At 41.8% G+C, this 27,444-nt stretch overlaps 2 protein-coding genes across 11 annotated transcripts in view; both read left to right on the top strand.

Annotated features, from left to right (window-relative positions):
- The window catches only part of mef2aa (myocyte enhancer factor 2aa), an 87,656-nt gene extending 65,969 nt beyond the window's left edge, over nucleotides 1-21,687 (top strand). For 5 of the 7 annotated variants that reach the window (XM_034534942.1, XM_034534940.1, XM_034534941.1 and 2 more), the window contains 7 exons: nucleotides 5,017-5,151; nucleotides 6,540-6,753; nucleotides 8,874-8,933; nucleotides 14,277-14,461; nucleotides 17,484-17,613; nucleotides 17,757-17,880; nucleotides 18,071-21,687. In XM_034534942.1, the coding sequence (XP_034390833.1) occupies nucleotides 5,017-5,151; nucleotides 6,540-6,753; nucleotides 8,874-8,933; nucleotides 14,277-14,461; nucleotides 17,484-17,613; nucleotides 17,757-17,880; nucleotides 18,071-18,407 (1,185 nt within the window). In that variant the 3' untranslated portion in view covers nucleotides 18,408-21,687. Of the gene's footprint in view, nucleotides 1-4,817; nucleotides 4,950-5,016; nucleotides 5,152-6,539; nucleotides 6,754-8,873; nucleotides 8,934-14,276; nucleotides 14,462-17,483; nucleotides 17,614-17,756; nucleotides 17,881-18,070 lie in introns of all 7 variants that reach the window. The other 2 variants (XM_034534943.1, XM_034534944.1) reach the window with 2 other exon arrangements.
- Nucleotides 21,688-24,717: 3,030 nt separating this feature from the next.
- The window catches only part of mctp2a (multiple C2 domains, transmembrane 2a), a 30,957-nt gene continuing 28,230 nt past the window's right edge, over nucleotides 24,718-27,444 (top strand). For all 4 annotated transcript variants that reach the window (XM_034535504.1, XM_034535503.1, XM_034535506.1 and 1 more), the window contains exons 1-4: nucleotides 24,718-24,862; nucleotides 25,422-26,426; nucleotides 27,109-27,165; nucleotides 27,251-27,359. In XM_034535504.1, coding sequence (XP_034391395.1) covers nucleotides 25,434-26,426; nucleotides 27,109-27,165; nucleotides 27,251-27,359 — 1,159 coding nt within the window. In that variant the 5' untranslated portion in view covers nucleotides 24,718-24,862; nucleotides 25,422-25,433. The remainder of the gene's footprint in view (nucleotides 24,863-25,421; nucleotides 26,427-27,108; nucleotides 27,166-27,250; nucleotides 27,360-27,444) is intronic.

The raw sequence follows: 27,444 nt of genomic DNA, 5'->3' as shown, positions 1-27,444 counted from the left end.
CCTTTATCCTCAATTTGTAGTTGAATTCCCTCTTGTCTATACTGAAAATATGCAGTCCGCTGATTGAGACTGTTCCCTCTGACTGTGGCGGCTAATAGCTTTGTCACATCAGTCATTCACCACAGTCTCAGAGCAGAACGCTCTGAAGGGACTGCTCACTGCACAGCAATTTCCTCTTATTCAGTAAGATGGATGGGCTATTTTTAATTGCCAATTTAGTTGGTCAAATGCAGGTAATCCTTTGCCGTATACAATATGGAATATGATTAGTTTGTTCATGTATTTATATATTTCTGTGAGCATGACTCATTTTGGATTAATATCTCAATACAGTCCGACTTTGAGCTCACAGTTCATGGTCTGTCCATTGTCATTATGTCAGGTTGGATTGAATCTCACTATGTATATACAGCTACAAGAAAATAACATCAAAATAAAGCAGCTGCAGACGGTCGAGTTGCCCCCTCCTGCTGCTCTTCCTGTCCACTGTGTAACTAGACAATAGAGTGAGCCACAGGAAGGACATGAATCCAGCATCATATCCTCATATCAGTTAGTAATGTGTAATGTTCAAGAGATTAAAAAAGATATGTCTGGGAATTATGGAGGTCTCCTTATCTAATTGCCCCTCACTTGCAACTGACATTATGTGGGGGGGAAATGGTGAGAAAGAGAGACGAGGAAGGCATCATACAGTAACCTAGAGCTGGGCTATGGTACTGTATGTATACAGGGCCCACCAAAGACCAACCAAAAGAGGCTTTTATTCCCCTCAAGTGAAGACTGCAGCACCACAGGGGAAAGAGAACATGATGGTAGTCGTGAAAGTCTCTTAAGATGTTATATAAGAGCAGAAATATTCCTTAGCAGATAAAAGCTTTCCTATCAGCCGCCTCCCCACGCTGATTTCCTAGTGCGTTCACACTCAAAGAAGCCCTTTGATAAGCACATTAGATGGAACAGCCTGGACACAATGGTGATGTCATGAGGATTAGCACGCTACCTCGCTTAGTGTAGCAGGGGGCACAAGGGCTAATTCACAGCAACTGCGGGGCGAGGAGACCCGGCTGAAATGAGGTGAGGGGAGGCCGCAGCCCAAACAATCAGTTAAAATATAGCTTTTATGTACTTTAGGGAAGGCTGGAACAATGCTTTAAACATTCTTGTGGCACTCCACCTTTGGAACATTCTGTGTCATTTCCAGCTTTTTCACTATCTTGCTGTTGAGGGGCCTGTAATCAGAGCAGGGGTTCATCAGTCATAGATCAGGTGGTGCTCTACCAATAGTGAAAGCTACTTTAAGTGAAAGCTGATGTGATTCAGGCACAATGGAAGAAACCAGCCTCTTCATGCCTTCCTTTCAGCCATCTCCCCCACCATTTTGAAGTTCATCTTTTATATGCCAAACCACTATCTTTCTCCTTTCACCCTGCCTTCTGTTCATGTACATGTTGTACAGTACATGAATAAGTTAAATGCAGAAAGCTCTCTTGACACAAGAGAGGGAGAACATTAGAGTGAAATTGTTTTCCAAGACTCACAGCAGCATTGCACGTTGCTCTGGCCCATTTTACTGTGAGTACTCCTCAAGAAACAGGTGATGTAGGTGGCTTATGCAATAGTTTGAGTTTTATTTATAATCCATGGAATAGTGTTTGCTTCAATTTTGCCATAAGAAAATGTGAATACAAGGCTTAAAGGTTCTAAGGTCCTGAATTGAGCTGTGTAAGAAATGTTTTTTAAAATATATATGTATATATATATATATATATATATATATATATATATATATATATATATATATACATAGCCGTTCTTAAGGTACTCATTGGGCAAACAAATCACATTTATATAAAATCAAAGTGGTATGCAAGGTTGTGCTTCACTGCTCTGTAGTCTTCTGTACTGAACGTATAGTGCAAATGTGGAGAGGCATGTGCTGAATGTTCCCCATGGTTACAGCTACTTTAGGTTAATAGTCAGGGCTCAGGTGGAGATGACGAATCAATGTTTTCTTCAGGATAAGGAAACCTCAAGGCCTCCTGCAATGGAAAATGTTTTTTTTAAGAGAAGTTCAATTATCACACAAGCAAACTTATGGACACACATTCATACATGCGCAGACAATGGTGCCCAGTTGGTTTGACGTCAGCCACTCAGAGTCTCATTTTTATTTGAAGAGCCACATTTCTATCAATACAGGTTTGGACTGCTGTGAGAAAATAGCAGCTGGCCTTGTTCCCACTCATCTTTGTGAGCCTCTCAGGACCTTGTGAATAGATTACACAAGATCCCTTGTCCATACTCTCTCGAGCCCCCCATCCGCAACAAACAGCCCATATCTTTCATTAGAAATGCGACTGAAATTCCCAACTTCAGCTGTATTCACATCAAGCCAACTTTGTCCAGTTTTCCTCTATTTCAGGTCAGAACACTGTCGTGTCTGGAGCAGTCTGCAGCATTAACATGTAAGAGCAAAGTGGGTCGGGGGTCGGGTGGCCTTCAGGGCTTCATGTGGTACCTTCTACGGCCATATCTCTGCGCCGCTGCCTCTGATTGGCCAGTGTGGGGAGCCAAACCTTGACAGGTGTTTGGAAAAGGGACACCTGTTTGGCCATGTGCTGGTCCAGTGATCCATTTACTGGGAGCTGTGGGCAGCGTCTGTGGGACACCCAAAACATGCCAAATCATTTAATAAAGAATTTATTAAATGTGTTATGCATCATAACGTCACAGTGACGATTAACTCTTGCACACAGAATGTTGTCCATACACACATATGTCAATGCATCTTTGTGAAGATAATATGTATGAGTGATTCATGTCATATTTCATGGAACAGCTCTGATTGCTGCCTGTCCTTGTCCACCGCTATCTAGTTCCCGCTCACCCACTGTGGTGCTGCAGCCCCTCCCTAAATGGCTAGGGCTGGTGGGTGCGGCGTACTGAAGGCTGGCCAGGCTTGTTGTGAAAGTAGAGCAGCCCTGCCCATGTCACGCAGCCGTGCCCGACCAGTCCGACCAAGATATTCCCATAATGAGCAGGTTGGAACCTAAATTTGCAGGTTGAGATCAGATCTTTGGATCACTGGTGGAGAAAGTGCATAGTTTAACCACAGTAAACACAGGCCTTTCAGGACCCTAACTAAAGAGGGTTCATTCAGTAAACAGGAAATGAACCAGCAAAGCGTTTTCTTAGAATGAGAAGAATGCCTCAGCTCTCTACCGCACCAAACAGTAATGCATCTGTGTTACAATGCTGGCCATTCATTATCTAGAGGACTTCTCTCTCTCTCTCTCTCTCTCTCTCTCCCCCCCTCTGGGCATTGTCAACACTTCATATGGTTGAAGAGATGTGGGTGTCTGACTGAACTTCTGTATTTCTGTGCATAGCGTCATGTTTCTGTATATTAACATTCTTGTGCCCAAAAACGTACATCGCTGAGAAAATGTCTGCATGTGAATGCATGGGCACGGAGTGAGCAGCGAGGGATTTAGAATCATCTGGTTTTAATGAGCAATGATATTATGCAGGACTCTCACAAAGCCATGGCAAAGGTTTTAGGAAATGTAACTGAGGTTGTGGTGAGCATTGCTGGGTTAGCCGCATTGTCTGCACAGACCTAAATGTACTGTCACGTTGCTGTCAGAGGATGTAGCAGCTGTAGAAATACCCCCCACCCACCCCAACACTTGCCGCTCACACACACACACTGCTCATGTGCTACACACACTCCTACTCATATAGTTTCTCTTTCTCCCTCTTTCACAAACACACACACACACACACACGTACAGATACGCATTTTCCACTTTCTTGGGTGATGAAGACCAGAAACAGAGAGTGCGGTCTCATTAGTGCGTGTAGGTTTCTCTCGTCTGGCTCACACTCTGACCCCTGCATCCACAGGAGTCAGTGACCTTCCTGTAGACACGAGGCCTCCGAGGCAGCCCACAGACAAGGCAGGGTGCTGCTGTGGACCTGCAGTAGTCTGATAGAGGAACCTTGAGAGCCACACATAAATCATGTTTTGATGTGCCTTGATATCACATGCTGTCACATGCTGTCAGCAAGTCTTGTTAACACCGCTATTCAGAGCTGTAATGAGGAGCAGAGAACAGCCTGTAAGAAAGTGAGAAAAAGAGCAATGCGTTGCATTTAAGTTGTAAGACATCTTTTCTTTCTTTTTCTTGAAGTTAGAATAGGCTATTTATTACACCACACCACCATATGTACTTATGAGTGCTTTGCTTTTACAATAATTGCTACATTTTATGCTCAAATAAGCACCTTTGACCAGATTTGATTATGCATTTGATTCCCCATTAACATTGATGATTTGACACGTGACAACTATCCTGAATTACAGACTGGGACTGTCTCAAAGTGCTCTACTCTAGGATCTTAATATGCAGGGATTTCTTCCAGCTGGTTGGGTTATGATAACTGAAACATGATGAAAAATGCAAAGACACACTTGCAGCGAGAGAAGGAAGAACAGAGAGGGATGAAGTTAGGGAGGGTGGAGAAGAAGGGGGAGGAAAAAAGGAGGAGGACAATATTTAGTTTCCTTGAACAGTTGAAGGGGGAAAAGATATACAGTGACATTTCAGTTGGTGCAGAGCCTTGTATTGAACTACAGTTCAGCCTAGCATTGGTGTAGCAGCTGTTTATATTGTACTGTAACAAAATAAAGACATTGGAGGACAGATGATGGTTGTTGTACATGTTTGATTTATATTTTATATATTGCGTAACAAGCAACACAAAATACAACTGCTATATTGTTTCTCTTCAATTGTGCAATTTCCTTTCAGAAATTGAGAAACAAAGGCCATAATGACTGTGCTAGTCCTGATCCTGAAGACTGTTTTGGGCACAGCCCCCTCATGGACGACCATTTCGGCAAACTAAACGAAGAGAGTGATTTAATGTACAAGCGCTGTGGTGTAAGTACTTCCTTTGTCTCCTGCTGTTTTGTGTTGATTCCTGTCTTTATGTTGATGTTCACTACAGGCGCTAAACAAGAAAGAACACAGAGGTTGTGATAGCCCGGACCCCGATGCCTCATATGTCCTCACTCCTCACACAGAAGAAAAGTATAAAAAAATTAATGAGGAGTTTGATAATATGATGAGAAATCATAAAATCGTAAGTACTGTCAATGCAACGTTTTTGCTTGGCTTTGTGGCACAAAGGATTTTCACTCTTTTTTTCATTTAACTTTTTCCTCTTTTTGTTACCCCCCCAGAACCTCTGTCAACTTCTTTCAGAGCTACTCTATCTTAAGATTAATGCCCCATTCACTGGGTGTGCATTTGTTTCTTATGTTGATTTGTTCTGCAACTGATATTTTGGCACACCCTGATAAGATCACATTTCATGTGAACAGGTGAAATGTTGCATGCTTCTGCTGGAAAGATTACATCCAAGTATCATGGTCATGTTATCATAAATCAAACAGCAGTCGCTATTTAAACACATCAGGAATGTACAGTAAATACTTCCTTGCATAGCGTGATAGTTGATCTAAATATCTGCAAGTTCGGTGATTCTGTTTGGTTTTTTGTTTCATCGCAAACCTGATTTTTTTATCTTTTAACATAAAGAAACACAGTTCCTTGGTAATGTAAAATGTACAATTTTTCCTTTGAATCTTTCTATTACCTCTCTCAATGCATTCTAGCATAAAATATCTCTTACTCCTGAACAGCTCCAGCATTAAAGTGTTTCCCAGAGCACACTAACACTACACTATCTTTAGCATCTTCCCTCTCCTTCATCAAGTACCACAATGGCTCACCCTCTAAAATACCACAAATCTTTTGTGATCTTATCATGCGTGACAATATTAGAATTGTGCAAGAACGTAGTGCTTACTAAGCAGTCGTTTCTCTATGTTCCTGACATGAAGAGCATCACTTTGCCATTAACAAACTAATGATAACAACTGACTGGCTCACAAGATAATGCTATGATGAAATGTTCTCACTGCCACCTGCCATTCTCACTTACGCTTTGCACAGTCAGTACTTTGTAGGTAAATGCAAGTGAGTCACGATTCTTGTAGTTGCGATTCCACCCCCCCCACCCTCCACCCTCCCTCCCTCTGCTGCTCTCAGAAACACAATGGTGTTTCAAAAGGCAAAAAGTCTATATGTAGTGCTGACTGCTGCAATGCCAAAGTGATCACTTGAATGCATGTGTTTTAGTTTTCTGTGTGTGGCGGTAGCACTGAAGATGTGTGTGTATTGTTTGTGTATGATGTTCATGAGAATAAACTTTGTTGAAGGTTATATGGTCTCACTCAACAGCCCTCGTGTCAGGCAGAATGTTTCTTGAAATGTTTTGTTATAAAGCAACAGCCAAGTTTAAAATGTGCACTGCTGTATGTCCTTGTTTATTAAAGCAAACCCTCAAGGGAAGCTCTTTGTTAATGATGCCATGACAACCACTGACCCAACAGATTCATCATTAGACCTTGGGTTTTGAGTGTGTTTGTGTGTAAACTTCTGTGTGTGTTTGTCTCCCTCTTGTAGCCCACAGCATTGCCTCAGCAGAACTTCTCCATGCATGTGGCAGTGCCTGTATCCAACCCGAATGCCATGTACCAGCCAGGAGGGACTCTGGGCAGCCAGGCCCTGGCAGCAGCCGCGGCCTCCCTGAGTGACAGTGGGATGCTGTCCCCTCCACAGGCCTCTCTGCACAGGCATGTGGGCTCAAGTGGAGGACCACAGAGGCCCACCAGTGCAGGTTAGCAGACAACAATACCTGTTATTTGCTCAAAGTGGTGCAGAGGATGATCCTGACAACTCAGTGGGATTCACTTCATTGATTTAAACGCCCTTTGTGTGTATTGGTATGCGATTATATCATCTTTCTAATGATGTTTTGTTTGTGGAACAATTTGACAATTCTGGAGAGTGATGGTTGTCATCGAGGAAGACGTTACCATCACCTAGCATAGCATAGAAGCAGGGAGGAAAAGCTAGCCTGGTTCTCTCCAATACTTAAAACAACGTACTCCTCTGACGCTCAATATCACATTGGTTTTTTGGCCTAGCATTTGTGTCAGACTCTATGCTGGTGGCTTTACGATAATGCCACTTACTCCAGCCAATCAAGATATTACATTTCATGACATTACATTTAATTTAATTTAGCTTACGCTTTTATCCAAAGCGACTTACAATAAGTGCATTCAACCATGAGTACAAACTCAGAACAACAAGAATCAAGAAAGTACAATTTCTTCAATAAATTTAAACTACAAAGTGCTATCGGTAAGGGACATTTAAGTGCTACTAGAGTGCTACTACGGCTCTACCCTCCCTATTCAAGGTATAGTCGAAAAATATGTGTTTTTAGTTTGCGACGGAAGATGTAGAGACTTTCTGCTGTCCTGATGTCAATGGGGAGCTCGTTCCACCAATGAGGAGCCAGCACAGCAAACAGTCCGTGACTTTGTTGAGTGTTTAGCTCGAAGTGACGGAGCTACAAGCCGATTGGCAGAAGCCGAGCGAAGTGACGAGCTGGGGTGTACGGTTTGACCATGTCCTGGATGTAGACCGGACCCGATCTGTTCGCAGAGCACGGTACACAAGTACCAATGTTTGAATCAGATGCGGTCGGCCACCGGTAAACCAGTGAAGGTCGCGGACTAGTGTGGGTAAATTTCGGGAGGTTAAAGACCAGTCGAGCAGCTGCATTCTGGATGAGCTGTAGAGGTCGAATGGCATTAGCAGGTAGACCTGCCAGGAGGGAGTTACAGTAGTCCAGCCGTGGAGATGACCAGAGCCTGGACCAGAACCTGTGCCGCCTTCTGAGTGAGATGAGGTCGTATTCTCCTGATGTTGTACAGCATGTAACCTACAGGAGATATGGTTATGGCACATCACCCCCGTATAACCACAATGGTTTTGCAGTGTTGCTCGGCAGATCTTTCTGCTTGGAGCCAGGCTAGCTGTTTCCTAAAGCTTACATTCTAAACTAGGCTAATTGTTTCTTGGCTCTAGCTTCGTACTTTGCGCGTGCACATGGGTTTGGTATCAATCTCATCATCTAACTCAAGATGATGCAAGAAAGTAAATAACCATATGTGTGAAATTATTCCTCTGATTTGTTGGTTGTCTCTGATGCATATAGAGTTTTATTATATTTCTCGGTGGCTTTGGATGTAAACGGCTTCAGGTCAAGCAATCACGTCATAACACACTTGAGCGCATGTTTTGTGTGATATATTTTTTCACACGTGTATCTGCATTGTGGAAAAACAATGTCAGGTCTACGTTAGTACTTGTGTGAGTGTTCTGACTCAGTCAGTCCAGATGGCTTTTGAAGATTCAGCTACACTGCATGCGATAGAAGTACAGGCAACAAGTTGTGAAATGCTTCATTCAAAATTAACCACATGTAAAGGATTGTCTAACACCTCCCCAAGGGCAGGGGTTTACTTAATGGCTGTTTTTCACAATCACGCCTGTCTCTTGATTATTCACTGCTTTATGTGTATTGATTCTTATTGGACCAGCATATTTCTAAAGCTAACAACATGCTCAGGTGGCAAAGCTTGCATTCTGGTTGTTTTAGGTATTTCTCTTGAAAGCGTCTACTTGGTAGAGTTTTCCTGAGACTGTTAGGAGAGGATACAGTAGATGATTTCTAAGAGAAGAAGAATTGCTTGTTGCTGGTGCAGTTTATTGAAAATATTCCCATCATGAGGACACTGGCGAGAGCACATGCCTCCCTTTTGTGCGCTGTAAAGTTAGATCTACATGACATTTTCATGTCTTGTCTAGCATCTCCGTCACATGATCTGCTAGCTTGCAGAAGGATGCAGATGGTTAATCATATCACTCTGTGCATCTCATTAGGTGGCATGCTGGTTACCACAGACCTTTCAGTGCCAAGTGGTATGGGCTCCAGCCCAGCGGGTAAGTCCTCCTGGAGAGATTTATTAGCTCTCTGTAGTGCTGCCCAATAGGCCTCCTGCTTAGCACTCGAGCTGGATAGTTGCATATCCTTCTGTGATTGGTCCAAAACAATTGACGCTATCACTGACTAATGGTGCCTTTGCCTGACTATATTTTCACTGCATGCAAAGGGACTACAAGTGTTGCTCCTCTCTAAAGAGGAAATGTATAGTATGCTTGTTAAATGCATGTGTGAGAGATGGGAAATGGCTCAGCAGCATTCACACAGTGTGGTGTTAGTGCTTGAAACCAACCCGAGTATAACCAGGCGTGGCAATTAGCTGTCCAACTGACTTTGACAAGTAAATAAACGCGGCCTTTCCCTTTATACTTGTCACCTCTATGTAGCCCTCCCTCATCCTGTTTCCTTCCCTTTATTGACAGGTGCATCTGTTCCCCCCACACACTGCTCTGGCAGGCCTTATAAGGCTGGAGAAGGTCTGTAAGATGCCTAGACCAGCATAACCCTTTAGGTATTCGGGCCATGACATCCCACTAAGTCCTCAGTACACAATGACCGGACAGCCTGTCATGGCTGCAATGTGCTGTGTGAGAGGCGAAGGCAGGTGGAGTTTAACTCTTTCCTTGTCACTTAGCCCGCTGTACTCCATATTGCATTTCTGACAAAATGCAGTTTGGTGTTACAAAATGGTACGATGTTTAATGTTCATAGCTTGTGGACGACCACAAGAATCTAGGCTTACAATGAGATATTAGAAAGTATGAAGAGCACCTTGGATCGGTTTACAACATTTATAGAGAGTGCTGGGGAGGTCTTAAGTTTAGGGTGTGGTACTGGGTCGGGGTAGAGTTAGGATCCTCTGCCAGGGGCGTCAGCATTTGGCACAATGTGAGCATGCTGCAGCTGTTGTTTGTCCAAGTGTGTAGAACATCAGAGAGAGTGGAGGAACCTCTCCAACCCTGCTGTCAGATGACCATTCCTAACATAGCTCTGATTTTTCACAAGTAGCCGCTTTGACCATAGCAGAAGCATTTCAAAGTGGCCAGATGGAAGATGTGCCGTGTGAGATCTTTACTCCTGTTCGATGGTGTCACCAAGTTGTATGGATATACACCCTTTAAATGGCAAATAGAAGATTAGTTTAGATTAGTAGATTATTTTTCCATACAACTGTTGGGTCCATGTTGATAATGGGCAGCTGTGTTAATTGTGGGATCCGGAGGAGTTTTTATTTACTTATTGGCTGATTTTGAAAATTGCCTGAATTGCAAGCACACGACTGGTGAGCATTTAGAATTAAAGTTGTGGGTAGGATTCCAGAGTGTGAACTCTCTTTTGAAATACGTCCACACGCTGTATACATTCTTTCAACAATACTGGAACATTGCAATCTTTTGAAACACAAAGCATGTGTGTCTGTTCTGCAGATCAGGTCATGGAATAAAGTTGTTGCAAGTTTGTGTGGATGCATACAATTGTTATATTTTATTGTCGGTGGATTGAATGTGAAACGTATTCAAAGTTAAAGGGTGATGATGGGGATGATTCTACCGGAACAATTATTAGCCTTGTTGCCATGTGCCTTTAGTCTTAAGAAATCCCCTTCTGCGCATCCTGTATGGTCGTAGTTTTCTTAGACACAACAATTGGACTGGGCATGGCTTCTATTATTAGAAAACTTGATTTGCATCTATTATATCTTATCATTTATCAAGAAATATTCTCTTTTGCCTCAACATGGCGCACATGGGATAGTATTTCCCTGAATTTAAAATGAAAACTGAATGTTTCAGTTGTAAACACAACCCTTATGTAATGCCCCTTCCCAGACCGTGTTAATAATTCAGGACAATGAACAGAAACCAAACTGCTTTTAACACGCGCTGGTTTCAGTCAGAGAGGATTTATTGGCACCATGGAGCTGTTAGTGAAGTCTGAATATGGAATAAGGGGCAGACATCAGAAAAACCCTCTGAAACGTTCCCGCTGAAAGGCTGGGTCTTAACTTGTGGCTGTTACCTTGGCTCAAAGTTAACTTTGTGGTCTGCGTATTTGTTCAGACATGTTCCCTTCTTGGCAAGTATTTGAAAGAAGTGGGATTTATGTATCATGAGACATCTGAAGATATAATCGGAGGCAGATTCCAAAGATATGTGAGTCAGGTGGGTTAATCCAAGTCTAAATTAGCTGGTGAATACAGCACTGATTTCTGTCTGTCTGTCTTTATCCTGTGAAGCACTGGTTATTAGCCCAACGTATGGTGGTTTAGAAGTGTACAAGGAAGATTACCGAAATGTTTCTAGGAACAGTGTAAGCGCATTCTCTTTTCAGTCACGTTGTATGTCGGTGAAAAGGGACAATTGTCTTAAATAATATTACAGTTACAGCGACAGCTTTGTTTATTAAATTCAGTGGATTAATGCAGCGCAAGATTTAGACATTCACTGTGGCTGGGCACACAATATGTTTATTGTTCTTGGCTTTGTTAAAGTGAAAACATTTTTAAAACAACACTATAAAGGACAGTGAACAATGCAGATAGGCTACAAACACAGGTGCATTTGATAGAATAAGTAAATAGCCAGTAAGAAGATTGTGTAAATGGTGCTCAAAAACATAATTTCCAGAAAAAGCTATTTTTCAGGATAAACTTCAGGCCTATAGCTATTATTTTTGTATTACATTTAGAATTAACATATGTATGTTAAATGAAGATTTATATACATATAATGTAATCATATTTGTGTTACCGGTTGATAAACATGTTTGATGTCTTGTAATCCCATGACACAGACTGACACAGACTGACACAGAAATAGAAACTAACCAAAAGGTGACTAGTATTTTTCAACCTTCAACTCTAAGTGACTAATGGAGACAGCAATCTTTTAAAATTGGTACAGTATTGAGCCAGAGCACTGCAGGTGGCCACCGCTAAACGGGCTGCAATGTAACCGCTCGTCGTCGCTCAGTGTCAGTGAACGTCCAGTAAAGGTGCTTGTTTGGGCCACTGACTCAGATTGTTATTATTACTGTGTGACAACATTATGGATAGGACAGAGAAATAACATGTTTTTCTTAGCTTTCTTAGTTTCTCGTTCTAAACGTCTCACCCACAATATTGTCAAAATCAGCTAACTATTCAGACATGATATTGAAAATATTTTGGATTACGTGAAGTTATTCAACGCAACTAACTTTCAACATCAACACACATCTCTCAAACTCTCTCTCACGTTTTCCCTGTTGTCTTCTGGCAACAAATCACTTGACACATTAACAAACAGAAAGTGTTTTTATTTCTCTGTAGGGTCCTTTCCATAATGTTGTCAGAGATTCATATGGACAATATGAGCCCGTCTGTGGCCAAGTGGACATAAAATGACGGGGAGCAGTTACCCCGAGCAATTATACCGCACCCGTTTTGTGGCTGTTGTCTGCAGCACTGTGGCTCAATACTGGACCAGTTTCAAAAAGTGTTGTTCCCATTAGTCACTTCGATACAAAAACAGGGGAAACTAGGGTCAAGGATTGGAAAATACCAACGTTACCCGTCAAAAAAAGAAGAAAGAAGAGATTTACACTTTCATTGATCCCACAGTGGGGAAATTCTTCTCTGCATTTGACCCATCCTTAGTTATTTAGCAGCAGTGGGCTGCAGTGAAGCAACTGGGGGTTCAGTGTTTTGCTCAACGTCACTTCGACATGCAACTATGGGGAGAGCGGGAATCGAACCGGGTACCTTGTGGTTACAGGAAGACCACTCCCCCCCCCATGAGCTACAGCCGACCAATGGTTCAGTTGGTAACTTTTGTTCCTGTCACTTTATCTTGATAGTAGTGCATAAGACAGATAATGCGGTTAAAAGAAAATATGGTTCCTCTGCCTCCTCTTAGTGCTCCTAATGGCCACCGCCGTGCCAAAGGAAAACAACCAGAGCCCGGGAGTCTCTACCGCAGCTGTTGATCACTGCTCGTGAAGCTGAGTCTCTGTTAAAGTACAACATCAGCGCTCACTGATTGTTATCGGAAAGTCTTACCTTGCCGTATTGCCAAGCTTCAACCAATTCTTTTACATGACAGTCTATTTGCACTAACATGTCATTCCCACTGAATGACATCTCCACTGCTTTTAACCAGGTTTGCTATTTTTAGGGCCTTGGACATTTACTCTGCTAATTCTGTAAACATTGTTTTCTTGCAGCAGCCAAGTCTTGATGATCAAAGCAAGAACGGGCGGCAATAGCTGTTTGTATATACTGTTGATTCAGCTGTGAGATACTATTGTCGGCTTCATAACTGTTTATTTGACTGTGAATTGTTGCTGTCCTTATCTGTAGTCAGAAGGGCTATTGTTCCATTATGTTTCTTAGCAAGAGCCTACTCATGGTGCACACACTTTGTGTTTCACTGGGACACGATGAACACAATGGAGAAGTCAGCCACTTGTTGAAGTGTTACTGATCTGTTGATACAGCGCTAGACGGCATTCATTATTTTCCCCTTTGTTTTCAAGATTTACACATAAAAGTATAGTTTTTACTTGGACTTACATAACGTGAATTCAATTTGAAATTCACGTGCACTTGAAATATTGCATTTCTTATTTCTTTTTTACAACTCACAGCTCCATTTAGGTTGAAAAAAACATGAACATTAATCTTTTCCTGACTCCTGTGTTGAATTCACGTTATGTAAGTCTAAGTAAAAACTATACTTTACTTATCATTTCTTGAAGTATGTCTCAAAGAAAATGATTCTCTGTCCACACCCACTGATAATATTCACCCTTTACATGGGATAGTTGTCCAGCAATAGAGTGGGAGTGAGGTAGGTCGGAGTTCCTAAAATACATTGGAGGAGACTAATCTCTTTGCTAAGAAAGGAAATGACTCATGACGATGACATGAACATCAAGGTATGAATGTGTAAAGAGTGTCTTGCACTTTGCTATTGTTTGTGTGCACATTGTAAAAACAACACCAACAGATCCTTTATTGTTTTTTTATTCAACTGTAATGGCAGCTATTTCTTTTAAGCAGTCACAGTACATTTGTCAGTGAACTGCTGCTCGTCCCAAGATGCAAAGAATTGACTTTGATGTAATCATTCACAATAAAAATAAAGGGCTCATCAATTTTGAAATGGACATTTTATTTTTGTAAATGTGCAGGATAATTATCCAAGTCTATTAAAACTTCCCAGAGGGTTGGAAACACTTAACGCTGCATGCTGCAGCAAGCTGGAAAACAACGCTGTGTGAGAGGTTTGCTTGATGACTGTGTGTTGTCAGTCACAGTCCATGGTTTGATGATGTGTTTCTGTCGCTGTGTACATCTGCAGGGAACGGTTTTGTTAACCCCAGAGGCTCTCCAGGCGTCCTCAGCACACCCAGCGGCAATGGCCTGGGGAAAGTCATGCCCACCAAGTCTCCACCACCACCTGGAGGGAACATGGGAATGGGAGGCCGCAAGCCAGACCTACGGGTTGTTATCCCTCCATCTAGCAAAGGGATGATGCCCCCACTGGTGAGTACGGAGCACACCACTGCACACAAGTATCCCCAGCTAAAGGACCTTTAAGTACCTCTGCTGCAGGCCTCATCAGAGCTTTGTTTAGTATCATCTCGACTTTAATAGCAGAATGTTTTGCAACATTTTGCCACAGCCGTTTTTGATAATATCACAGGGACGTAGCATGCGAAGGACTGTCTATGTGCCAAGTGGGACTCACGCACAGGGTGTGCAAGCCACACCTGAGCAGCGTTCTTCTTGTGCTGTATTCTTCTTCTTTCACCACCATTAACATGCGGACAGAGCCGAGGATCTGCAGCCCAGATGTCATAACGCACGCTCACTTATTCTCATATAAATGAGAGGCTTTCTCCAACTATAATGATGAAGGTGCAGAGCGCTCTGACCACAGCGAACACCGGAGGCTAAACTAGACTCTCCTGAACTGTAAAAAAAAACAAAAAAAAACTGTAAGTGTGGGTTTTTCAGACAACCGGCCAGCAAATATACTATTTCCAACTTTGCGTGTTCCTGGTGTTGTCAGCATCAGGAGCCACTCCAATGATTGTGGACAATGATTGTGTTTGGTAAATAAACCTTGGGTTACTGTGGGTGCTCCTCCTTTGCAGAGCTTCAAGTAGCCTGGAGCCGTTTCTAAACATTGTGTGTTACGAATGTCGGCATGGAATCGTTAGAGCAGGACATGTTGCATTGTAAGAGGTCTGAAACAGGTTAGGCAGAGAGGTACTGTCGGTACTTTTGGAGTGGTAGAGGCTGTGGAGGGCGCTGGCTGTGGCAGGTCCGCAGACAGCCTGTCATTAGGCCATAATGGTATTAAATTAATCACATCTCAGTGTGACAGAGTGTAGATGAAGACTTAATCAGGGGCCCAGGGTGTGAGCCAGATAATATCTTGTCGCCCTTGTCGTGTCTTCCTGCCGCTATTGATTGAGTGTGGGTATTAAGACAGCCCTGGCCTGGTCGCAGTATGTCCCACAGCACAGAAAAGATAGAAGATGGGCCGCGGTTCCTCTTTCAGCACAGGGAGGATTTGAAATACTCTCCTCTACTAAGTACTCTGCGGCCGTTGTTGGTAGCAGCGAAGAAGCTTCATATGTAATTTCTGGTTCGGAGATGATTGCAGTCTCACATTCAGGATCAGATTAGCGTTATCGATATCCAGAACAAATCTATACTATTTCCTATTCTCACTGGCATTTGTCCAGGATATGACTGCTTATTCTTCTTTATTTACATGATAAAGATAAGTTAATCGGGTGCCTATGCTTTGAAAAAAATGGTTCACGAATAACAACAGACTATAGACATAAAATGTGTGATTTCACAATGACTGGAGAAGTCATCCACACTTTTATATTCCTGAATGCCCCCTTTACTGTAAAATCTAGATAGCTGGCACAATTTTTCAGAGCGATTTACAGTCGCTCTGCTTCTTTTCTGTAACTCTGCCTCTCTTCTTCTCTTCTGTTGAGGGCAGTCGGAGGAGGAGGAAATGGATTTGGTGAGTTTTGATAAATGCCTGGGCAAATGGCTGAAATGTGAACATGCTTCCGGTAATCACACATGCAAGACCGAGGGCAGTGCTCAAACCGGAGATTTGCACTTAGAACTGCCAGCAATAATAAATAGAAAAAATGTTTTGTCACTGCATGTTTTGGGTTTGGCCTGTGAAAATTGCCTCAGCCTGTTAAATTGGCTGCTCTGTTCCCAACACGTCAACGTTAGTCATATACCACCAGGAGTGTGCGTGTGTGTGTGTGTGTGTGTGTGTGTGTGAGAGAGAGAGAGAGAGAGACAGTGTGTAAGAGAGAAACTAGCTCTAAGAGTTAGAGAGAGAGAAAGCTGCGTGCTAATTAAAAAATATACTTTTTTTTTTGACTATTGTAGTCACAATCTGAAAAGTTTAAGAAAAAAAAAAGGTGTTGGGCAAAAATCTAAATGATTCACAGTTTTCTTAAGAAGAGAAGATTACATCACTTTAAATGACATCATGCTGTGAGATACTTGGGGTTTGGTGAAGTCATCTGGCTGGAGAACAATGCAAGGAAGCCATCAGCTAGCTCATGATGCAACGCTGCTTCAAATGTAACCGCTGGCAGCTGCACATATGTTTATTACATTGTATTCTGACGATTTGTTACAGTATTGTTTTAAACTATGACTGCATTGATTAGTGGAGTTGGAGTGTGTGCATTTTGTAGCTCCACGGCGCAGTTGCAGCATGACCCCACCGCGCTGTGTAGGTGTGCATTTGTGTGGACTGCATGCCGACCACTGTACTAAAATCCACAGCAGCTTTACTCCACGTCACTCTGGGATTATCCTCAGTTAAGAGTTGTTGATTTGATTGTAAAACTGATCACTAGACTCATTTTGATCTCTGAATGAGTCGTCAATAGATGCTGTTGCATGGGGCTTGCCCATCACTGGTGTTCCTTACCCACACTATCCCTATAACAGCGTTCTTTTTAAAATCTTAAAAAGTGATTAATAATTTGTTGCGTCTGTTGCTGCATGTCGGTTCTTGTGATGACTACTTCTGTCTGTTGTCTCTTTCAAATATATATTTAATGTGATTACTGAAATCTTTTAATCTTTTAAATCTTTTAAAGCCTGTGATAATTATTTTGGGGATAAATTCAGTTTGTTTTATTCATACACATGTATTGAGTGAAATATATCTGGACGATATCATGAAAATCCCATAAAAAGTACAGTTATTTAATGTTATTTAATGTCTCTTCCAGAGTTGTTATACTCGTTTGGACATATTTGTAAAAACACAAACAGAGTGATCAGAATATTGACTTCCATGGAGCTACACCACCACCTGGTGGCAGCCTTTATTATAGCACTCAGATTACCACAATATACATATAGTGCATACATTTTGCTCTAAATGAAATGTCCTAAATGATAAGACATTGTGTCCATCGCTTAGTATTAGAGTGTGTTGTTTTGTTGATTTATATTTTATGTTCATCCATTTTCTTTGTTGTTTTATTGTGTTTTGCAGAACACCCAGAGGATTAGCGGCTCCCACTCCACCCAGCCACTGGCCACTCCAGTAGTGTCTGTCACCACCCCCAGCTTACCACCACAGGGCCTGGTCTACTCCGGCATGCCCACCTCCTACAACCCAGCTGGTGAGCCTGGCCTTCCTCTCCCCTCTGACTGAAAACAACCGCCTCAACCGTACTACACACTGTTTCTTGCTCTTTTCTCAGTGACACATGGTGTTGTAGCTGAAATAAGTTCTCACTGTGTTTGGCTGTTTTTGTTTTTCCAGAGTTTTCCCTGAGCAGTGCAGAGATCTCTTCCCTACAGGGCTTCAGCTCTCCTGGGCTCTCACTGGGCTCCATGTCGGCATGGCAACAGCATCAACTGGGCCAGGCAGCTCTTAATTCTTTGGTGTGAGTAACACACTTCCAAACAAAGGCACACTCTCCAGACGCCCTCACATAAATGCAACACCCACTGTGCTCTGTGATATCATGCTGAATCACACATCTACATATTCCTGGATTCTCGCGTTGCTGCACTTCACATTTGATGTCTCATTTCCAGACTGAGCTCAAATTGTCATGCTTATCTTCTCTGCAGTGGTGGAGGTCACCTACCTCAGGGCTCCAACATCTCCATCAACACCAGCCAGAGCATAAACATCAAGTCCGAGCCCATTTCGCCGCCACGGGAGCGTGTCACCCCATCTTGCTTTCCCCATCAGCAGCCGCAGCAAGGGTCCAGCCGACAGGAAGTCCTGGGACGTTCACCCGCTGACAGCCTCAGCTCCTCCTGTAGCTCTTACGACGGCAGCGATCGCGAGGACCACCGGCCAGACTTCCACTCCCCGCTGGGACTGGGCAGGCCCCCTGCTGGCTCTGAGGACAGGGAGAGCCCCTCGGTCAAGCGCTTGCGCATGGACACATGGGTGACATAAAGAGCCCTGCTGAAGCCTCCAGTCACCAGCCAGTCAGAGAGGGGGAGGGGTTAGACATGGAGATAAAAGAGAGAGCAAGGGTCCTTAAAGCTATCATTATGATACTATTATTCAACTCCATTTCAATTTGTAAGATGACTGAGTGGCAAATGTTATAAGACGTGTCAGGACATATCTAAAGTAAATTCTTAAACTGATACAGTAAGATAAAAAATAAAAAAACTCAGTTAGCTGGACTGAATTATTATGCACAAGCAGTTGGTATCAGGTACTTGGTGCAATTCAGATGACATTTGCTGAAGAGAAATGTTCAATGGAAATTGTTAAACAATAGGGGGTAGATTATTGTAGTCACTGGTCTAGTCAGACACTTACATGTAGTTGCTGTATTGCTGTTGTGCTCGCAAGTTGCAATCAATCAGAGAAAGTTGTGTTGCTTTCAGGCTGAGGACCCTTACATATGATGTTCACTGCAAGAACTATCTTTTAAAATCATGCTGTAACCACACAAGACCTTTATCTCAAGTGGCCTCTTGTAAGTTATTGATTCAGGAGATACAGAGAACACCGAGTTAATTAAGACTACACAGGAAATTGGATCACACAGTAAATAATAACAGTTGAGACTACTTTAATGAACAAATGAAAAAATACAGTTTTTTACTGGAGGTAAAAAACAAAATAGCAACTGAATTTATTGCAATAATGACATACTATTCATTTTATAATTTAAAAGAGTAGGATATATATGTGCAATTAAGATAATGCGAACCTGTCCAGTTGAGCTGGTGAGAAAATCAACATGTTCACATTTGTGTAACAGTTCATCAGTAATATAAGCCAAAGCTGTTCTTTTGTGTTGTTTTGTACAGTTGCTACAGTTTCCTTACAAGTCACTCGAAGCATCATTTCTGTCATCAGTTTTATTTTTTATTGTGCTTTATTGCAAACAGTGTAAAGTCGTATAAACCAGATCTTGAATCGATATCTAAAGCCATGAACATTTGCTGTTCTGTTTGTATAATTGATAATTTGAGCCAAACATTTTCTTCTGTTGTGTGTGTATATAGCGACTTTAATATATATCACCAGGGTGTGAGTACATACTGAATGTACTGTACCAACACCGTTTTCAAGAAAAGTATATTTTTGTGGATTTCAGCCAAGTTTACAAGAGTATACCTTAAAAAGTAGATCATTCACTGGTCAATATTTGCTATTTTGTTAATTTTACTGTAATCTCATCTAAATTGAATTATCAACATAACCTCCGATATGTTTTAGTTCCAGATGGTCAATTCGTTTTTTTTCTCTCTTTATTAGTGATTACTGTTTGTCCTGAATACATTGTAATAGCAACGCTGTGAGGTTGAAGTTCCACTATTTTCTAACTTGTGAAGTATGATCACAAGGCTAGGGGAAATAGGGTTTCTTCCCTCCTATTGTAGTTGTACACCAGCAGCTGCTGAATGCACTGCCAAAATTCAATCCCGAGGTCCCAGCCCCACACTGAAGAATAATCCATTGTTATTGCATGTAGCTCAACTGTCATCTCTCAAGTTCTTTCCACTATCCTGTTATTGCTTCACTGATTTAAAGCAGAAGACAAAACGTGGCAGAAGTGGCTGCTGACCTTCACACAAAACTGATCATGCCTGTGCATACATATGTGGTTGTAAATATCGCAGTCAGTCCTAATTCTGTACAAAATACTCATGTGTTTCCTTAATTGGCCCCAGAAATGGTATCTTATATCAATGCCCTAGTACTAGTATGACTACTATAGGCCTTGGGAGCTGGAAAAGTGGAAATCTGAAGGCGTTGAAGAAGGTGTTGCGACAGTTTTATTACCCCGTGCGGAGACAGGGAGGGAAAAAAGGGGGCTGTGACTTTTTCATCATCACAGGAGCAAATAATTCTGCAGCTAATTCAGAGACACAATGTAATTAACCCCAATCTCACCGCTGGATTGCACACATTTATAAGAGAAGTTTGCTGTACGCGAAAGGTATCGCTCTGCATTCACCGGGATGTATCTTGTGTTTGTGCTTCTGAGGTTTCTCCGCCCCATCATAAGCTCCATGGTAGTTCTCAATATACAACCGTAAGGATCTATGCAGTTTTAGCCCCAATTCACCGCACATATGCAGAATATGATGTCATCACAGGTCACGTTTAGTCCACAGGGCATCAGGAAGAAGAGCATCTGAGGATTGACTGTTAGCCTCTTATCCTGTGGTGGCTGCACTACAAGTTACATAAAATACATTTGATTTAAATGATTGATTTGGATACCCCGGGGCAATCTCTTCATGTTCATATACATTGGTAGACATACTTTACATAATATGTAGTAATCCATAATGTAATCCAGTTTAACAAAGCAGGTGAAAATAGCAATAATAAATGACTACAACAAAAATAGTCTGCCTGTTTTGGCAGCACCACCTCGTAGTTGAGCACATACTTTAGCACTTGATAACATATCAGGGAGTTTTGTAGTTTGTCGGTCTATATGCACAGTTAGGAAATGCCTTATCCCAAAGAAAGATGATACCATTTTTATTTAATTTTCTCTTATTTAAAAAAAAAAAAAAAAGACAATGCAGACATCACTCAAGCTTAACCAGACCTGCCTCTTCTCAGAAAAGACACACATAAGAAAATGCCCGGTGAATGCACGGCGATATAGTTCACTTTGCTCTTTTGGTCCATGTCCCATGTCCAAATTGTGCACAACTGATGAATGTGAAAGGAAAAGGTAATCAATGAACCCCAGAGAGAACTTTCTTCACTTTGCTGTGTAAAAGGACACTGCTTTGCTTCTCGGCTTTTATAAACAGAACTATGTGTTTGGTAAGTGTTTGTAGTTGATAGTTCACTTAACTAAAGAAGCTGTTTTCGGTTTGATTGCTCAGACCGTTTGGCGGCACAAGCTGGACTTTGTTGCCAATATTGAAATTATTTGTTTCAAAATTGAAAGAAATTTTAAGTTAACATTTTATTTCCCTTGAATGTGTTATTTTATTTTCATCATACAATAAATATTCAAGTGAACTTTTTATTAAACAATTAAGATACTATGCTAGATATTGTTGTACAAAATTTGTATTCTCCACAAAAGTACAAATATTGGCTTTTAATGTGTAATTTAGGTTATCTCTCTTATTCTGTATAAAATGAAGTAAACAACTCTTGCATAGAATTTGTTCTCCTGTGAAGTCCCAAACAGTAGAAACTGTCAACTTTATTAAACACCTCAGTGTATGCTCAATCTGAACTCAATGTCTGTTCATCTTTGAATTTAGCCTAGAAATTGCATTTCTGTTCAGGCCACTGCCGTTGTTGAAGATCTTCCTCTCTCAGACTTTATGTGCACATTCTTTGACATACTCTAGATTTACTGTGAGTATTTCACACATGCTGGATTAATAGCTCCATGCAGTGTAGCAGCCAGTGGTTGGAGAAGTACTCAAATAAAACTACTACAATGTTTAATATTGTATTACAAGCAAAAGTCTTACATTCCAAATCTTAAGTAAAATTGTATTATCAAAATGTAAAAAAATAAGGAGTTGTCATTATACGAGTAATACTTAGCAGTAAGCAGTGTGCTGATGTCTAAACTCAATCTGATCTCAAACTCATTTTAACTGATTTATACATGAGCTATGGATGGGTAGTTTCAGATGTTTTAAATAGTACCATAAAATGGAAATTATTCTGTTCTTAACTTAAAAATTGTACTTAACTACAGGGTTTGAATAAATGTGCATAGTTACTTTTTCAAAACCTAGAAGAATTTCACAAACTTCAAAGTTACAAATACAAAGTTAGTGGAATGGACTTATTGGTTGGTTTAGCTTATTTTTGGACTGCATATAATACAGATGCGTATACAGATCAAATGCATACAAAATACAGTTGAGACCAAAGTGTTTTCGCAGTTGACAATCTGGTGATGTTTCATTTTAGAACAGTTTTAGCAAGACGACCTCGTGTATTTCCACAGCATCGCCAGCAGGGGGCACTGTCGCACAATGCATGACACAGTTCTGTAGCTGGCTGACCTGGTGGTGCGTCTTGCTCGCTGAGTTAAAGGTAAGTTGGTAAACCACTAGCTAACTAGCTAAAGGTTAACAGTTAACGTTACGACAGCTACAGGTAGCTGGTAACTAGCTCAACTGTCCGTCTATTGCACCTTTAACCTGCTCTTCAAAGGTGAGAAACGTCGTGAACGCTCATGAAATGTGATGCATTGCTAGCTTAGTGATGGCGAGATGACGCTTTCCATCCAAATTGGTTCACTCATGGGCCGAAGCTTCATGACGCTACATTTGCTCTACTGCGCCATCAAGTGGACAATAAATGTAAAACAGGCAGAGTGATTATAACGACACTATGACTTTGGTGTGTGTGAAGCTTTGAATTGAATAAATGAACGAATGATGTTTGTGATGCCAATACATAAATTATGAACTTATTAATATGGTGTCTGTCTTTATAATACAATGACGGGGTCAAAAGGGAAAGTGGAAACAAATTGGCGAGACTGTGCTTATGTTACTGGGGACAACATTTTATTCATTTTAAATTAAAAATAACAACATTTCCAGAGTGCTGTGCTTTAGAAAATACCCTTTCACAGGGCACAGATGAAGTTGGGGTAGAGAGAATATTTTACGATAGTCATCATTACTATGTGAAATACCTTATTAAGAGAGATCAGCTCAAAATGTTCCCAGACAGGGGAACTTCTCTTCTTTCTTGCTGGTTCCATCTAAAAAAAAGAAGCTTGAATACTTTGCAAACAAATGCGCAATAAAGTCCCAAGTCCACAAAATGTGATTGGGGAATCCGTTGCGTTTCGCTGACCCTTATATTTCGAATCGCGCACCAAATACAAACCTTCTTCTGAATCAGTCACGTGGTACGGCCGGCTCGCGAGGCTAACTGAACTCCCAAACTTGAACTTTAACTTTGGCGAGTTAGTTATTCAAAGCAGTTACTTTTTATGTAGCTAAAAGTAAATCTCACTGCTTATGCGTGCCTCATTAGCATTATTATGCTCCTCTTAATTAAGTGGCCCTGTACACATTTGAACTAAAACATAAATGAAGAAAACGCTGCGAGGCAAACGGGTGTAATTGACAAGCTCAGTCCTGCCCGGTGGTTTTCAGTGGGAAGGCCTTGTATGTGCATCACTCAGTAGATTCGTCCCCGAGTGCATGTACTTGGCTTCCGGTCCATCAAACCAGCTGTGCTGCAGTCTGGACCAGGCCCAGTGTGCATGTTTAGAGTAACCAAGCAGGGTTTTGGTCTGTTTGAGTTGTGAGAAGGAGGGTGACAGGCCACCTGCCATAGGGGCTTGCCCTGTTCAGATCCCCAGCCCTGCCTTTCAACTGGGAGCCAAGTTGGGGCTCTTTCATGTGGGCCTGATCTCCTTAAGACATCAGCAAATATTGAACAAGACTCAGTCCAGACTCAAACACATCTGTTGTCATATAGTCTCCACTGTTAGGCACAGACAAGGAGAGCGAGAGGGAACACCAGTGGGTCTGTTGCATTAGCTTTGATGTGTGGACAGAAAGCTATAGTTTATACTTTGCAAACACCAATGCTCACTTTTGACGAGATTAGGCTAAACCATGTTCCTCTGTAAACAAATATGGGGCTGTGTGAAAGAAATGGAGTTTGGTATGACAAGGCAACCACTGACTGCCAGATCCGTGCTGAAGATCAGAGACGAGATAAGACGGAACAGATAGCCAACATTTCATATGCCTCAGTCATGTTGTAGAATCCATCAGTCGTATTTTGGGACCGTTTTGGACAGATAAGGAGGACAGTTGTAATGTAGAATTAGGGTAGATTATGGAATTAAGTATTTTTCTAAAATACTTGGAGCTATAAGAGAACACATATTAGAGGAAGTGTAATGTCTGTAAAGTCTTAAAACAGACAAATAGCCTCACAAATGCAAATAAATATTCAAATCAACAATAAACGGGCTGACAGGCAGGCAGTAAGCTAACTGTGAGCTGAACTGTTTCATCATGGTGTCGGTGCTTAATTGTGCATTTAATCTCCAGCAACTGTCTTTATATATTAAATAGTTGTTGTCCAAATCACAATGAAAGTCAGACCGTATGTAGCTCAAGCAATCATAAAAAGAAAATGTGGGTAGGACTCAACACGTGATGTGGCATTCTCAGAGTCGTTGAAACTCACCCTGTGTGACTGGAATGACCAGTTTAACCTCATCACCAATCACCTGCCTTCAACGTTGTCATAAAGCAGGAAAGGGCAATAAGTGTATGTTGTGCTGCCTCGGACACATTTTCTTTGATTTCCTAGTTAGGATGGTTGAGCTGTCTCTCCGCAAATTCACTGCCACTCTCGTTGGAGACTGACTTCAGTGTGTAGCTTTGTCAAGGCAGAGGTCGACTTAACAGGTATAGTATCCTGCTTTTGATGTCTACATTATATTGTAATACTCCAGGAAATAATTTAGGTAGTTCATTCAGAAATGTTTGTGAGATCCTGCTAATGGTAAGATTATTTAATGATATAGTAGCCTGCCACCTACTTTTGGTTTCACTGAGTTAATTAAGTTATAGGTAGGCATTGTTTGGGTTTTATTACAATAGGTAAAGGCAGAAAATTGGCCTCAGTACAGATTCAGAGGGCAGACAAACTACAGAGATGTCTTGACCATGTGTGGGGACAACCCATCGGATGTGCTTAATCTGCCACTGTGTTGCTGCTTCTTGAACCGCTGTACACCATGTACAGTAATGAATTAGGCACGAAATGTAAAGTAGGACACAATAAGAAATTATTTATTTATTTATATTTATTTTTGAATCTGTGATTACTTCTAGTACATTTGGCTGTTGGGCCAAAGATCACTTTTACTCAGTCTACGGCTCATAGGACACCTTGCTGCATTTTCTTTGGCCCGTATCCGTGTAAAACAAGGGATATTGATCACTGTTTCTTTTCATCTGGAAGTTATCATTCAAGATGGATATCAAGACAAAGAACTTCTTCGATAACCTTCGTCTGAAAACTAAGTTGGCCAACCTGAAGAAGCAAGGGAAGAAGGCCCTTCCCAAGCGGGGAAAGAAGCTGGCCCATCGGCGCAGTATTTCTGTACCAGACCTAAGGTCCGTGCTAGGTGAAGCCTTTCCTGCTGACAGCGCCTTGGTGTCCACTCCCGATGAAACCACATCCTTTGGTAACGCTGCTGGTTTGAGTGATACTGATTCTGTTGCAAGCAGCTTGATCACTGATGGACCTCTTTACACAGACAAACTGAACGATTCAGTCTCAGAAAGTAGACTCAAAGTTCCCACAGGTCGCATAGATGCTGCTTTGAATAGAATGAGTGCACCGGTGGGATTGAACTTTTATGAGGAAATTGATGGTATGATTAATGTGCGCTCACAGAACAAGGTGCCAGAAGGCCTGTATGCACAAGTAGATAAAAGACCCAAGGGGAATGCACCTAGATTTACTTTTGACCCTATTCCTGCACCAAGCTCTGTTTTAACCTACTCACTTTCACCAAGTCCAGAACGTGTGGAGAGTCGGAGTCTCTCTGGTGAAGGCACCTCAGGAGACGCAGTGCATTCAGGTGCTGTTGCTGCAGTATTGGCCAGGGCAAGCTCAATGGGAGACCAAATAAACCCTTTCAAAGAAAAGAGTGCCACATCATTTGAGTATAGAAAGCCAGATTCTGAAAAGGGAACTCCGCCAGCGATCAGAGTAAACGCTCCTGCAGCTCCGTCTCTGATATCAGATAACCTGCGCACTCCTGTGGAGAGTGCAGATGGGACCTCTTTGGACTCTGCCTGTGGCAGTACCACTGAGGAGCAAGTCAGCATGCCCTGGACGACAGACTCAGAGGAACTGGACCGAGAACCCAGCTCTCCTTTTTTTATGAGAGACTTTACTGCCGAAGAGGCTCTGCTAGAACAAGCCCAGTCTGAAGAGGCCCTGGAAGAAACAACAGAGGTCAGTTTTATTACAAGTGTGTTTACATTGCATGTAACATAATCTCAGATGAAGTATGCATGTAATGTACACTGTTGTTTACATTTTTTATATTTTTATTCAGATTTAAAATGTGTGATTTCCTTTCACACTGATCAAACAAATGAAAATCCAAACTAATCCAGTCCTGTGCATATAATAACCTTTAGAGCCCCTAATGTTGTATAAATGTGAGTGGAAGTGATAATCCTTTTCTAAACTTAAACTTAGGCGTGTAGGCTTATTACACTTTATCCCTGTAGCACCTACATAGAGACATAGTTTACAAACCTGTTGTGACAGTAACTGTTCAGTTTGTTGGTGCGAAATATGAAGTGACCACATGGGATCTGACTTCATACAGCCATTGGGTAAAGCTGGCGCTCAGACTTTTGTGTCCTCTTTTGTCTTAGATACCAGTTGAAAACTTGTATTACTAGTTAGAGAGACAATGGGCTGGGAGTGCTCTCCAAAAAGTACCCAAAGGACCTGATAATATCTTACTTTTTACTGCTGTTGGCATGTTTGAAATGGATTAACTCCCTTTTTAAGATTGAAACTGTAAACACACCTACTTTAGACTTCTCAGCTTGACTACTTTATTATTATTATGTGTCTGCATTCTGATGATTCATAACATGTCATTATGTCCTTTCCCATGTAGATGTCCAGTGAACCGTGGGATTTCTTTGATGAAAATCAAGATCTTCTGGAAAACCCTGTGAGCACTCCCTGGACTGCCCATTGAAGTTAGCCAAGCATCTGGTATAAGAAAGTGTATAAGTGTGATTTGTTCTCCAATGCAGGTTATGTCAGCAGGGCCTGACGTCCAAGCACCTGACCCCAGTCAGAGATACCTCCTGAGTATCAACCTTAAGCAGGGGAGGAACCTGGTCATCCGGGACAAGCGCTCCGGTAGGTCAACAACCTGCAGGTGGTCCATAAGTCCTGGTCTTTAACAGGCTGTAAGACTAAGAAGCTGCCTCGCTTAGATCATGAG

This window comes from Cyclopterus lumpus, chromosome 6 (assembly GCF_009769545.1).
Source record: "Cyclopterus lumpus isolate fCycLum1 chromosome 6, fCycLum1.pri, whole genome shotgun sequence".
Classification (NCBI taxonomy): domain Eukaryota; kingdom Metazoa; phylum Chordata; class Actinopteri; order Perciformes; family Cyclopteridae; genus Cyclopterus; species Cyclopterus lumpus.
This window is presented reverse-complemented; position numbering and strand designations above follow the sequence as displayed.